The sequence below is a fragment of the Saccopteryx bilineata genome, chromosome 8 (genome assembly GCF_036850765.1).
Source record: "Saccopteryx bilineata isolate mSacBil1 chromosome 8, mSacBil1_pri_phased_curated, whole genome shotgun sequence".
NCBI lineage: Eukaryota > Metazoa > Chordata > Mammalia > Chiroptera > Emballonuridae > Saccopteryx > Saccopteryx bilineata.
Window position 1 is genome coordinate 97713873 of NC_089497.1, and position 14509 is coordinate 97728381.

Consider the following 14509-nt stretch of genomic DNA (forward strand, 5'->3'; position numbering starts at 1 on the left):
CCCAGAGCTCATGAATCACAAGCATGAAACTTTTGAATTGCCATGAGGAACAGTTTTCTAGTTTGTAGATGGAAAAACACTTTTTTTTTAAAGTTACTATTCCCCCACCCCCTATCTGTTGGCTTTTTCAATCCATGATATAAAAGGGGGAGTTTAAAAAATTTAAATCAGCTTGGTTAAAAGATTGATATTACTGGCCAGAAAAAAGTTCTCTGTTTATGAGTGGATTTTGACCACCTGTTTAAGTTCTCTGCTTTCACTGTTATATGACTAAGAATTGGCTGCATTACAAACATCTTCATAGTGTGTTTGTTAACCAAACTGCTATTCTCATCTTTTCACAAATAAGAAACACACCTCCAAATTTAGGGATTCTACTTAGCAATGAGAACTGAAACACAGGTAAATGAAAGGGACCATTTGAAAATATTAAAAGGTTATGGAAATGGTGGCATAGCCACTTAATAGGGTTTTTGCAGCCATTACAAATTACTTTTATGAGTAGTTTATTAGAGCATGGAGAAATATGATTATATTTCAATGTTAAGTGAAAAAAAAGATATAAAATTGGGCAGAAATAATTAAAATCCAGCAGAGAAAAATGACTAGAAGTAAATATACTAAAAATGGTGGTTATGTTTAAGTGGTAAAATTAAGAGATTATCTTTTCCTCTTCTATTTTTCTATATTTGAAAACTTTTAAATGAATTTTTATTACTTTTATAAAGGAAAAATAAAACAGTTACTTTTTCTACAGATATTTAGAAGCTGGTGTCAGAAGTTGCACAACCAATATTCAATTTCCTTTTTAAAATTTCTTTGGGTCCCTGTTTATCTCATCCTTCCAAATCCTGCCAGCAAGCCTCTGGCAACAATATCTTTTTAGCCCGAAATAGGGTCCTGATTAAAGGTGGCCCTTGGTGCCACCTCTTCCCTTAGGACCTGTTTGAGAAACATACCAAGAAATTCACTCTGTTAAAGAACTTCCTGCAAATGCCTTTTACTGCATTTTTTATATTCTTAAAAAACTGAAAAGGCCCTAAATAATTCACAATCTCTTTCTTGGGTTTAGTTTCTCAATTCTTTTCCCCATGACAGTAAATGACTTCCTTTTGAGATCACTGATTACTCTGACACTAACGGCTCAATTAAATGGTGTATGTAACTTCCAGTACCACCTATTTTAGGAAGAATGAAATAAGGTCAATGGGGGTAACCCTCCAGCTACTTTCAAATTGCTTAGAGCACATTCCCCAACCGTTAAAAAAAGGAAGATTTCTCAGAAAAGTACATCACAGTACATAGTGTGTCTTCCCGGCTTGGGTTCAGCCGTCAGGAATGTCAAACACAGAGCTGCATCAAGGGACCACAAAGCACAGGCTGAAAACAGAATGCTGTCACTTCTTCCCTACCTCTTCTGGGCAAGTTCTGTGATTGCTTGACACTTATAAATGGATCTATAGATCTCCAGCTTTAAGTGATGCCCAAATGAACACAATAAACAGGCAGCTAAGTTCTCCCCCTCACCTGCACTGTCTGGTTCACTTTCTACTTGTAAGTGCTCTTTTTACATGGTAGGAACACATGCCCATTGGAAAGCTATGTGGGTTTCTAGTAAGAACAGAAAAAGAAAAACCGCTGCTGGCCTTAGGAGATCTAAGCTGAAATTTAGGTAATTGTCTAAAGGCCTGCAGCAAAATGCTACCACTGGCCAGCCCACCCACCACAGGTATATTCAGCTTTCCCCAAACAGCCGTTTCCCAGGCCTTAAGGGTGCTGGAGTGGGCAACAGAGACTATCACTCTCAAATAAACAGGCCTACTCTCCTTACAATTCCCTCAAACACAAGGCATTACAAGCCACACTACTTGATCCTTAACGTGAGAAAGTATAGGTTCTTTATTCATGCTCAAACTTAAAAATAAATTAAAAACAATTTAACATTATTTAGAGAAACATGACTAATAAGATAGCAGCATAAAAATAGTGTGAAAAGAGTCCTTCTCTTGCTACTTCAACCCGTCAACTTATGCCCACATAACAAATAATGAATATTTAGGTTAGTGATGTTCTCTGAATGATGTGAAATGCTATTTTCATCACTTCTCAAATCATGCCTCTGCTTTCCTTGGAAATTTCTCTAAGCTCAATCTATTGAAATGTGTATAGACTTGTATTTCAATTAAAAATATTAATAGATCAAATGCAAAACATCTTCTTACTCTGGATTTTGCTTAGCACCAATGAATGCTAGGAAAAATATCTAAGCTATCTTAATTAGGATCCATGAATGAAGGCTCAGAACCTCTCCTTCCAAAATCTAGTTTTGCTTGGCTCCTTATCCCATCAACAAAAGTATGCATGGGCATCTTTATGTGCAGATACTAGAGGGGCAGAGTGATGGTCTTTGGGCCAGATATTATGTAAATTACACACGCTGTATGAGGAGACCAGAGAAAGGCTCTACAGCAAGCAGAAAGTTCTAGAAACAGCTACAGTTACCTTGCAGAGCTATGGCTACCTAAGTTTTCCATTGCCAAGAGACCAGAATCATAGCTTAAGAAATGGAAGACATCTATAAGATCCTGTTCCTTTCTTTAATTTATAGGAAAATGGGCTTTAGGGAGGTTTCGTGACTTACTCAAGGTCATATATCTGGTTGGCAGCAGGGCTGGGAATAGAATCTAGGTCTTTTATTCCAAGACCTCTTTCAATCATATCATGAAACATCTTTATAACTGTAATAATCAAAACAAAAATAAACCATTTGGATGAAAATCTTTCTAAAATAGTTTACACAATTCCTATTTTTATATACAGTATATAGTTAACATTATTAAAACTTTTCTCTGTGATTCAAGGTCATTATGAAGATTACTAATGTCAGCTCTATATATACTACAGTTTGTGAATGCTGATCTGATTTAGAGTATAGCACAATGTTGGGAACATACCTGTTTTTTATAGATTTCTATGAATTTACTCCTTGCTTACTCCTTGCTGCTTTCGGTCTCTGCTCCCGGTATCACCCCTCCCCCCACCTTCTAATCTAATTCTAAACTGCTGTTTTCTAAAGTCTGCTTTCTAGAATAATATGGAATGTAGATAAATGAGCACCATACTTACTGCACCATTATTCATAATAAAAACCATAATTATCCAACAAAGGAGAATGTTTAAATAGTATTTTCAAAAAATAGAATATTTTGTAGCTGCTAAAATTATCATCACATGAAGAGGTTTTAATGCACTTGCTGTTAAGTGAAAGAGTAGGATATTAAACTGCTAGATACCAACAACACTTCAAAAATGCTTAGAGTGAGGGAAACATACCAAATGTTTTAACAATAGGATTACTGATAATTACTATTCTCTTATTATGCCATTCTACTTATTTTATTTGTTTCTATAATAAAAGTGTCATACTCAATATCAGAACAAGAATCTTTAAAAATGCCACATTGGAAAATATAACCTAACTGGTGAGAACTATATAAAAGGAAAATATATTGATTCTAGGTGAGGATTTAAAGCTTAAGTGACATGGGAATGATTGCTTTTGCTTCCTTCCCATTTCTTTACCGAATGTCCGGTTGCTGGATAGTTGAATTGTAGAAGAGTAAAATCCTAAGATATGTATATCTTTAATGAAGAAGAGCAGAAACTGAGAAGGAAAGACAGAGACGAGAGAGGAGGGAGAAAAGGTTCTGAGTCAATGCTTTCAGACAAGTGTCTAAGGGTTTCTCATTAATCGGTTTTAGAAGTTTCGAAGCCTTGTACAGTGGTAACTGTCATTAAGTCACACAGGCTGAATAATCAGTGGATGAGCATTAAAAACAAATTAACCTTTCTACAGACAAAGATATCTTCTAGTTAATAATTAACAACATCCTAAAACTGAGAGACCAGAATTAAGAATCTGAACAAGCAAAAACTGGGATAGTGTGGAAAAAGCTAAGCAGTTAAAGGAACTGAGTCTTAGTGTAAAAGGTTTATATCTGAAGGTATTAGATATTATTACCACTTTTCTATTTCCTGATTTTTTATATTATGATAAAATAGTTTTCTGTTAAATAGCAATAACTTTTTGTATTTTCTCCTCGTTTACTGAATGAAATCATGACTATAAAGGTAGTGACGGAGAAGGCAGTTTTGAATTTACTACAACTGTGTGGCAGCTGTGTTAGGCTTGCTCGAGGGTTTACCAGCTGCAAGCACTTGGACTGATTAGTGTGTGAGCACGTGGCAGAGGCATGTGTGCATAGACTATATAAGGCTGTGGGTGCTTCCCCTGGGGGTGGTTCTCTCAGGTCGCTCTGCCCATCCTGAGGTGTGGTTTTCCCTGCTCCCTTGCCCTTACTGTGAATAGCAGGTTTTCTTTTATTAGCTCTTTCCCCTTTGTTTTTATTTGCTTGCCTGTCCTTTGCCAGCCTCCAATAAACAAAATGGTCCAACCCTTTCTGGCTCCACAGTTTCTCTATCATCTGCTCGAATTCAATGCGAACTTGCCAGGCCTCAGCCACCGGCATTACATCTGGCATAGTGGGCAGGATCAGAGCAGATAGGTATGGAGCTGCAGCCACCCTTGAGGGGTGGGGTAGAGGAGTGGTAATTGTTATGGCTTTCCATGGATGTCTTTTTGGGGACCATGGGCTGGCTGTTTTTTACATTCCTGCGAGAAGAAACCAAGAGCTTTGGTGGCAGCTTGAGTCAGAACAGAGGTTCCTGCCACTGAAAAAGCCGGGAAAGTGGGTGGCCCCGGCATCTGCCAGGAAAATGGTTGGCATTCAGGTTACAGGATCCTCAAAACCCGTTATCCCAGTCTGAATAGAGGGAAGGGTGAGGGACCCATCTGACAGGGACAGGTGGGGGTCAGAAGCCCCATATGAAATTGGCAGTTCACTGGTCCCCTTCTAATGTGCAGCAGATGTTGGCATTAGAAGGTAATAGGTGCTTTTTTTTTACAGCAGCAGCAGCTAAGGGAACTATTAAGGTGACATAGGCCTTGAATGTGTTTGTCCCCACCAGGCCCTGTAAGCTTGTTCAGGGGTTTGGACGGGGTTTGTGGCAATGGACAGCACACTGTGGAAAGGTGCTAAAGTCCGTTAATAAAGAGCTGTGTGCCTAGTTGCCTGTGATGGACCTTTTCCTTGGTAATTTGCACAGATAGCTGGGCTGTCTATCATGAACTGACTCTTGGACTGCGACCAGAGTGGAGCACGGGCTCCCTTGATGGATGGACATGAGAGACCCTGATGGGGGGCACGGCACCTGTGGAGGCCCTCCTGCACTGGTTCTCATCCAGTTGCAGAGGTGCACCAAGGACACTTTACGGTTCCCATAGACACAGCTCTGGACTATACAGGCCCTCCTACCTACCATGGGGTAGGGAGTTAGAGGTGGGCCTCCAGGTGACTCCCTGGGCAGAGTGCTCAGGGAGACACTGTGAAGGGCACCTTTATAATTATTGTGTAACTTTTGCTGTTGTGGTAGTCTCTGTTTCCTATCATGTAGACTGTGAAGCGAGCTACCCTAAAGGGATGGAATATGGGGCAGCTGTGTTAGGACTGCTCGCTGGTTTACTGGCTGCAAGCACTTTGTTTGATTAGTGTGTGAGCACATGGCAATGCCATGTGTGTATGGCCTATATAAGGCAATGGGTGCTTGTGCTCAGGGGGATGCAAATGGCAGATTACCTGCCCACCACTGTGGGTGACCATTTTGCTGTTTGTTTGCCTGAGAAGTGGTTTCCCCTGCCTGTGTGCTTGTCCGGCATTGTGAGACTTTATTAAATGGAATGGTCCAACCCTTTCCAGTTCCGCAGTTTTTTTTACAGTCTGCCTGAATCCAATGTGGACCTGCCTGGCCTCGCCACCAGCCAACATTCATTTATTCATAATAAATATAGCCCCCACTAAGTGTGTCACCTGATGCAGAATGACCAAGGACAAACTGAGCCCAGAGTAGCTCATTTAACAGCAGATGTTGCTTCAGTTCTCAAAGCTTCAGAAGATCATTTTCAAAAATTTGCCTCTGTCTCGCCAAACACGACATGTCAAAAAAAAACTCTAAGAGTACTTTCAACTGGTCTGAGGGAGAAACAAGATCCAAATCTGTTCTCAACTGACATTTGTGGCATTTGTGGTACTTGTGGCATTTGTGATATGATTTCTAAGGACTTCCTCAAATATTATAGATAACTTTATTATTATAACTACCTTGTGAGATGTTATTAGCCCAAACTGATAGATGAAGAAACAGAGGCTCCAAGACGTTAATTTGCTAACAATCACTATTAAACTAGAGGAAAGCCTGGAATTTAGATCTTCTAACTCTCGATCCTGTAGTGACTGCCACTGTCTCATGCTGCAGAGTATATTGATAAATTAATTCTGTGCCAAAGCATTTGTACCCAAAGGCCATGTGCATGTCGACTCCTGCAGATTAGCAGGTGCTCAAAAACAGTGTAGCTGAGTGGAAAACTATCCTGAAGAAGGAGAATCTGAGTGCTGGGAGGTTACAGCTGGGTTCATTCCCACCTGTGCGTTCACTTGGGCCCCTTCATCATGTGGCCTGCCTCTCTCTCATCTTCACAAACCCACATTTATCATCTGTCCTTCAGGGTTAAACCAATGCCCTCCCTAAAGAATTCCATCAGAAATGTAACCATGTTCACTAGTAATTTACTCCCCATCCTCTCAGCTTAACTCTAAAGCTAGTGAATGTTATAGAGTGCACTTATTCCAAAATCCTCAGGAATTTTTATCTTGAAGTCACATGTGTATTTTAGCTCCCTAGCTTGACTTTATACAAGATCTGTGTTTTTTACATCTCAGACTGCTCTCTATCTTTTTGATCATCTTCCCTCTTTCTTTCAACTGCCTAGTACATCACCATGCATTCAACAAATGCCTATTGAGCAAATGAGAACCAGCACTCGTGCAGTGAAAGCCCAGCTTGATTTTTAATAGGAAGTGGAGTCCCAGCTCTATAGCTAGGAACTGTGCTATTATTGCAGGCAAGTCTCTGGGTCTCAGTTTTCTCATCATAAAATGCTGATGGGGGCAGGAAGTAGGTGAAGAATATGAGCTCCATGATCTCTGAGATGCTATAAATACATAAATATTATTTTGATTAGGCTGATCATAGCCTTGCTTTACTGCATCAGGGATGAGAGAAGAGATGAATGACAATTCCCAAGTCAGGGATGTTAAACACAAGGCAAATTCAGAAACCACATAATTAACCACTCGGCAGGCAAAAGCTGATGTTGTCTGGAAAATGAATGGAGTAAAGAAGAATCAAAGAGAGTAGAGATGTCTTGAGCAAGGCTAGAAACGTGGATCCTGCCTGAGAGGGATGCATCATATAAATTGAGACAACTTAGTAACTAAAAAAACTACATTAGTGGCCAGGCATATGGAGCATAATATTTGTTTTTTAATTTGCTCTTTTCTGTGTCCTATTCAAGCTTGAAATCAAATGTTAAGAATGTCAGCACTGAGCCTGACCAGGCAGTGGTGCAGTGGATAGAGTGTTGGACTGGAACTCGGAGGACCTAGGTTCAAAACCCCAAGGTCACCAGCTTGAGTGCAAGCTCATTTGGCTTGAGCATGGGGTTGCTGGCTTGAGCCTAAAGGTCCCGGGCTTGAGCCCAAGATCACTTGCTTGAGCAAGGGGTCACTCACTCTGCAGTAGCCCCCCAGTCAAGGCACATATGAGAGAGCAATCAATGAACAAGCAATCAACAAACAATTAAGATGCTGAAACAAAGAATTGATGCTTCTCATCTCTCTCCCTTCCTGTCTGTTTGTCCTTATCTGTCCCTCTCTCTGACTCTGTCTCTGTAAAAAAAAAAAAAAATGTAAGAATGTCAGCATTAAGAAGAATGCTTAGATCAGGAGAAAGAAAAGAAGGTATATACTAACAACTTCCTCGTGGTAATAAAAACAAAAAGGTCCTAGAATTAAAATGGGATTGATACCAATAGTTGACCATTATAAATCTATTTTCCTGTACTTCTTTCTCCATTTTGTTGGGGGCGGAGGGGAGGGAAGTATGAGAATTTTAATCAGGATATTTTCCTAAATTTAGCTTTATGAAAGATTTTAATAATTCTAAGTAATACTGTACTGGTTTCATTAAATTTGGGTTTTGGCTGACAGACCATATAATAGATAAAAATGGTATTAATAAGGAGGTGTGTCTATGCCTTCAATAATAAGCTCCCTTGAACAGGATAAACTTACAGGAGGCAGTGAACGAAAGTATCCGGCATGGTATTAGTGACTAGGGCTATGAGGAGCTAAAGTAAAAAAAATCAAGTTCAGGTTGAAATGTTAAGAAAAAAAAAAATGGCACCTCTTTAGAAAAAAAAATTCTCTGAAATTAAAAAATAATACTTGAAGCAAATAACTGTTCCAGGATTATCAAATGTAAAAACGTTTTCAATGGGCATCCAAAATGGAAGTGACATTTGAAAAGATTAAATCAGTAAGAGTACATGATTGATAAAAGTCCAGAAAACTTCATTTAAAAAGAGTAAACATTTTAAAGGAACTTGATATTTAAGAGATGATTTTAGCCTGACCAGGCGGTGGCGCAGTGGATAGAGCGTTGGACTGGGATGCAGAGGACCCAGGTTCGAGACCCCGAGGTTGCCAGCTTGAGCGCAGGCTCATCTGGTTTGAGCAAAAAGCCCACCAGCTTGAACCCAAGGTCGCTGGGTCCAGAAAGGGGTTACTCGGTCTGCTGAAGGCCCACGGTCAAGGCATATATGAGAAAGCAATCAATGAATAACTAGGGTGTTGCAATGCGCAATGAAAAACTAATGATTGATGCTTCTCATCTCTCTCCGTTCCTGTCTGTCTGTCCCTGTCTATCCCTCTCTCTGACTCACTCTCTGTCTCTGTAAAAAAAAAAAAAAAAAAGAAGAGAGATGATTTTAGTAACTTCTTGATGAAAATTTTGAGACCAAAACTGCTGAGAAGAAACTCACTGTCAATCTGTGCTATATAATTATGGGTCCAGTTTTCCCTCTGTCTTCTAATTCAGAAAAGGGCCTAAATTGAAGCAGTCTGTAGAGAAATCTCTGCAGGGAGAAAAAAATGTGTGACTATGTGTGTATTAAAAACAAACATACCTGCTTCATCATAGGATACAGTCAATTTTTCTAGCATTTCTCGGTCAATTGACAGAATCTGCTGCTCAAGGATTGTCTCATAAGACAATACACTATTTTCTTTGTCTTTCTCATAGTCCTGTAGGTGCTGTTTAAGGGCCTCTGGAAGTCGAGATTTTACGTATTCAGCTGCAGTCTGCAAATAAAACCAGTAAAGAACCTCATTAGTACTTCTCACCTTAGGCTTTCACCTCCACCATAGCCGCTGCAGTGAGAACTCAAAGCGCTGTGGAGTCACCCCTTTAGACAAGTACACCCATGTCACTGTCATTTTGAGTCTCCACTATACCGAATAAGATGAATATTCAGATATGCAGAATCACTGACCTCTGAGTTTTCTACCAGGTTGAAAGGTATAAAAGATGATGGATTGAGTTTGTCATTCATGGAGTTAATACCTGAAGTCTGAACAACTATTGCATTGAACTCTGAAGACTCCATAATAGTAATTTTACTGGGTATAAATATGACATGCCCTTGTCCAGATGCGGGAGCGAGTTACTCATCTCAGCGGTAAGCCTGCCTATGCTATGGCATCCCTAGCTCTGCTTTGTTTAGTTGTCCTCCACTCATTAATGCTTACACAGGAGCTCTGCTGAAGTGAAGAGAAAGGAGAACCCTCTGGATGAGCTGATAATGGAATGGGATAAACAGAAAAGGAAAATATCAAAGACAATGATATCCTTTAATCAGAATAAAAGAACCGTTCACAGCCTAAAAGTCCTGGTCTTTATATATACATTATTATGAACTTGGTTGTTTTTTTTTTTTTTTTTTTTTTGGGGGGGGGTTCCTGCTTCTACAGTGTTGCACAATGCACTCCTAATTAATAACATCTGAAATTTTATGCAGTGATCTCCAACCAGGTAAGCACACTTCTGTTGGAGGTAGGAAAATAGTCACATGTACTTTGACAAAGACCTTCCCAAAGATTCTAGTATGTTCTTCCAGGGGGCTGGGGAGATAGCATACTCTTCTCCCTCCCAGCTGGGAATCACAGTGAAATACAAATTTAAGGGAGAAATTAAGAAATAGAGTGGAATGTATGAATCAGGAAAACTGAAATTCTTAAAAACATATCTCCTGAGAATGCCAAGAATTTGACATTTCTTTGCTGTACATAGGGTCTGAAATTGTTAGAATAAATGAAGGCATACATATATTGTTTAAAATTACACTATAGCCATTAAAATGAAATAAACTGTTATAAAGAACTGTCTCTGCAGTATGGGCCTAAAGTAAGAAAAGACAAACTTATATCATCAATATATTTAAATTTTTTCTTTAATTAAAAAAATTATCTTTAAAATGTTTTGTGTAACCTTCATAGTTTTTCTTTTTTTATTGATTTTATTGTGTTTACATAGATAGATTCTAGTGTCTCCCCGAATGCATCCCACCTCCCCCATATTCCCCTCAACATCTCCCTTGCTCCCCTCCCCACAGCGCCCTCCCCCCCTCCTGTCAGGTTTATCGCATCCTATCATCCCCTTTCCTCTGTCTGCTTTCCCTCTGGACCCTTTGATCTCTCCTCTGTCTCAATTCCGTTCCTCAGTTCACATTGTTCATTGGATTCCTCAAATGAGTGAGGTCATATGATATTTTTCTTTCTCTGCCTGGCTTATTTCACTTAACATAATAGTTTCCAAGTCCATCCATGTTGATGTAAAAGGTAAGATTTCCTTCTTTTTCATGGCCCTATTGTATTCCATTGTGTATATGTACCAAAGCTTTTTTTAAAAAAAAATTATGTAATTAATGGTAATAATAAAATAATCAGAGAACTACAATAAAAAATACACATACTGGATGAGTGACGTCATAGAAATGGCGCCGTAAGGAGCAATACGGATAAATCTCCCCCAAAATTCAACAAGATCTTCAACAAGAGACAGAAAAATCTATCCTTGGAGCCTCCAGCACTTCCACACTAAATGCAAAGGTACAATCGAGCGAAAAATTGACTAAATATATAATCAACCCCGAAGGAAATAAGATGGAGGAAGAAACACTCTGCCTTCCTCACTAACCTAAATAAGGGCTGCTTTCACTGGGAACTGAGAATATAGGAACTGAGGCGGGGATAGGGTGTGAATAGTACCAGGCTGAGGCACAAATGTCCGAACCAGGCTGTGGCACGAACATCCAAGCTGAAGAAAAACGGTGCTTGTGGCAAACCAGTCAACACAAGATAATGCTCACACCAAATCAGACAGAAAGGCATGAGGGAATTTATCATCAGAAACCCCCCACACCAGGAATTAATAAAGGAGGTTTTCCAACCAGATACAAAAACAAAACAAAACCACAAGTAAGAGCTCCACCAAGAACACAATAAAACGAAATTTAAAATGTGACAACAAAACAAACAAAAGAAAGGGGAGAGGATGTAAATTAACAGTAGCAAAGGACGATAGAGTACAGAAGTACTAACAAGATAGTGCATTACAATGAACAGGGTAGGAACCCTTTTCACTACTTAATGGTAACCACCCTTGAAAAAAACCACCACAGAAGCACATGATTTAAAAAAGATAGCAACAAAGGAAAGAAGTATGGAATAGAAACAAAAAAAAACAAAGGATAAAAAAACAAAAGAGAAGAATCAAACAAGACACAAAACTGACAGAAAGGAATGTATAAAATGGCAATAGGGAACCCACAAGTATCAATAATTACACTAAATGTAAATGGATTAAATTCACCAATAAAAAGGCAAAGAGTAGCAGAATGGATTAAAAAAGAAAATCCAACTGTATGCTGCCTACAAGAAGCAGATCTAAGCAACAAGGATAAAAACAAATTAAAAGTGAAAGGCTAGGAAACAATACTCCAAGCAAATAACATCCCAAATTAATCAGGTGTAGCAATACTCATATCTGATAATGCTGACTACAAGACAGCAAAAGTACTCAGAGACAAAAATGGTCATTTCATAATGACTAAGGGGATACTGAATAAAGAAGACATAACAATTCTTAATAATATGCACCAAAACCAAGGAGTATCAAAATATATAAGACAACTACTTACTGTCCTTAAAACAAAAACTGACAAAAATACAATCATAATTGGAGACCTCAATACACCGCTGATGGCTCTAGATTGGTCATCCAAACAGAGAATCAACAAAGATATAGTGGCCTTAAACAAAACACTAGAGCACCTGGATATGATAGACGTCTACAGGACATTTCATCCCACAGTGACACAGTATACATTTTTATCCAGTGTACATGGAACATTTTCAAGAATTGACCATATGTTGGGCCACAAAAATAACATCAGCAATTTCAGAAAAATCAAAGTTGTACCAAGCATAATTTCTGATCATAAAGCCTTGAAACTAGAATTCAACTGCAAAAAAAGGGAAAAAAAAAAACTCCACAAGATGTGGAAACTAAACAACATACTTTTAAAAAACAAATGTGTCAAAGAAGAAATAAGTGCAGAGATCAAAAGTTATATACAGACAAATGAAAATGACAATACAACATATCAGAATCTATGGGATGCAGCAAAAGCAGTGATAAGAGGGAAGTTCATATCACTTCAGGCCTTTATGAACAAACAAGAGAGAGCACAAGTGAACCACTTAACTTCCCACCTTAAGGAACTTGAAAAAGAAGAACAAAGAAAACCCAAAACCAGCCGAAGAAAGGAGATAATAAAAATCAGGGCAGAAATAAATGAAATAGAGAACAGAAAAACTATAGAAAAAATTAATAGAACAAGGAGCTGGTTCTTTGAAAAGATCAAAAAAATTGACAAACCCTTGGCAAAACTTACCAAGGAAAAAAAAGAAAGGACTCATATAAACAAAATCAAAAATGAAAGAGAAGAAATCACCACAAATATCATAGATATCAAAGAATTATTGTAGAATACTATGAAAAACTTTATGCCACTAAATTGAATAATCTAGAAGAAATGGATAAATTCCTAGAAAAATACAACCTTCCTAGATTGAGTCAAGAAGAAGCAGAAAGCCTAAACAGACCAATTAGTAGGGAAGAAATAGAAAAAACTATTAAAAATCTCCCCAAAATAAAAGTCCAGGCCCAGACAGTTATACTAGTGAATTCTATCAAACATTCAAAGAAGACTTGGTTCCTATTCTAATCAGTCTTCCAAAAAATTGAAGAAGAAGCAATACTTCCAAACACATTTTATGAGGCCAACATAACGCTCATATCGAAACTGGGCAAGGACAGCACAAAAAAAGAAAACTACAGACCAATATCTCAATATGAATACAGATGCTAAAATACTAAACAAAATACTAGCAAATCGAATACAACAACATATTAAAAAAATAATACATCATGATCAAGTGGGATTCATCCCAGAATCTCAAGGATGGTTCAACATACATAAAAAGGTTAACATAATACACCATATCAACAAAACAAAGAACAAAAACCATATAATCTTATCAATAGATGCAGAAAAGGCATTCAATAAAATACAACACAATTTTATGTTTAAGACTCAACAAAATGGGTATAGAAGGAAAATATCTCAACATGATAAAGGCCATATATGATAAACCATCAGCTAACATCACAAAACTGAAGGCTTTCCCCCTTAAGTCAGGAACAAGACAGGGTTGTCGACTCTCTCCACTCTTATTTAACGTGGTGTTAGAAGTTCTAGACAAAACAATCAGACAAGATTAAGAAAAAAAGGCATCCATATCAGAAAGGAAGTAAAGGTATCACTTTTTGCAGATAACATGATCCTATACATCAAAAACCTCAAAGAATCTACAAAAAGACTACTAGAAACAATAAGCCAATACTGTAAGGTCGCAGGATACAAAATTAACATACAAAAGTCCATAGCCTTTCTTTTTTTTTAATATAATTTTATTTTTTTAATGGAGCGACATCAATAAATCAGGATACATATATTTAAAGATCAACAAGTCCAGGTTATCTTCTCTTTCAATTATGTTGCATACCCATCACCCAAAGTCAGATTGTCCTCTGTCACCTTCTATCTAGTTTTCTTTGTGCCCCTCCCCTTCCCCTTGCCCTCTCCCTTTCCCCCCTCCCCCCGTAACCACCACACTCTTATCAATGTCTCTTAGTTTCACGTTTATGTTCCACCTACGTATGGAATAATGCAGTTCCTGTTTTTTTCTGATTTACTTATTTCACTTCGTACAATGTTATCAAGATCCCACCATTTTGCTGTAAATGATCCGATGTCATCATTTCTTATGCCTGAGTAGTATTCCATAGTGTTTATGTGCCACATCTTCTTTATCCAGTTATCTACTGACGGGCTTTTTTGTTATTTCCATGTCCTGGCCACTGTGAACAA

General features: G+C 38.3%; 1 protein-coding gene across 1 annotated transcript in view; it reads right to left on the reverse strand.

Annotated features, from left to right (window-relative positions):
* Nucleotides 1-14509, reverse strand: part of PPM1L (protein phosphatase, Mg2+/Mn2+ dependent 1L) — a 373638-nt gene that overhangs the window by 69156 nt on the left and 289973 nt on the right. The window contains exon 2 of the mRNA XM_066241403.1: nt 9143-9317. Coding sequence (XP_066097500.1) covers nt 9143-9317 — 175 coding nt within the window. The remainder of the gene's footprint in view (nt 1-9142; nt 9318-14509) is intronic.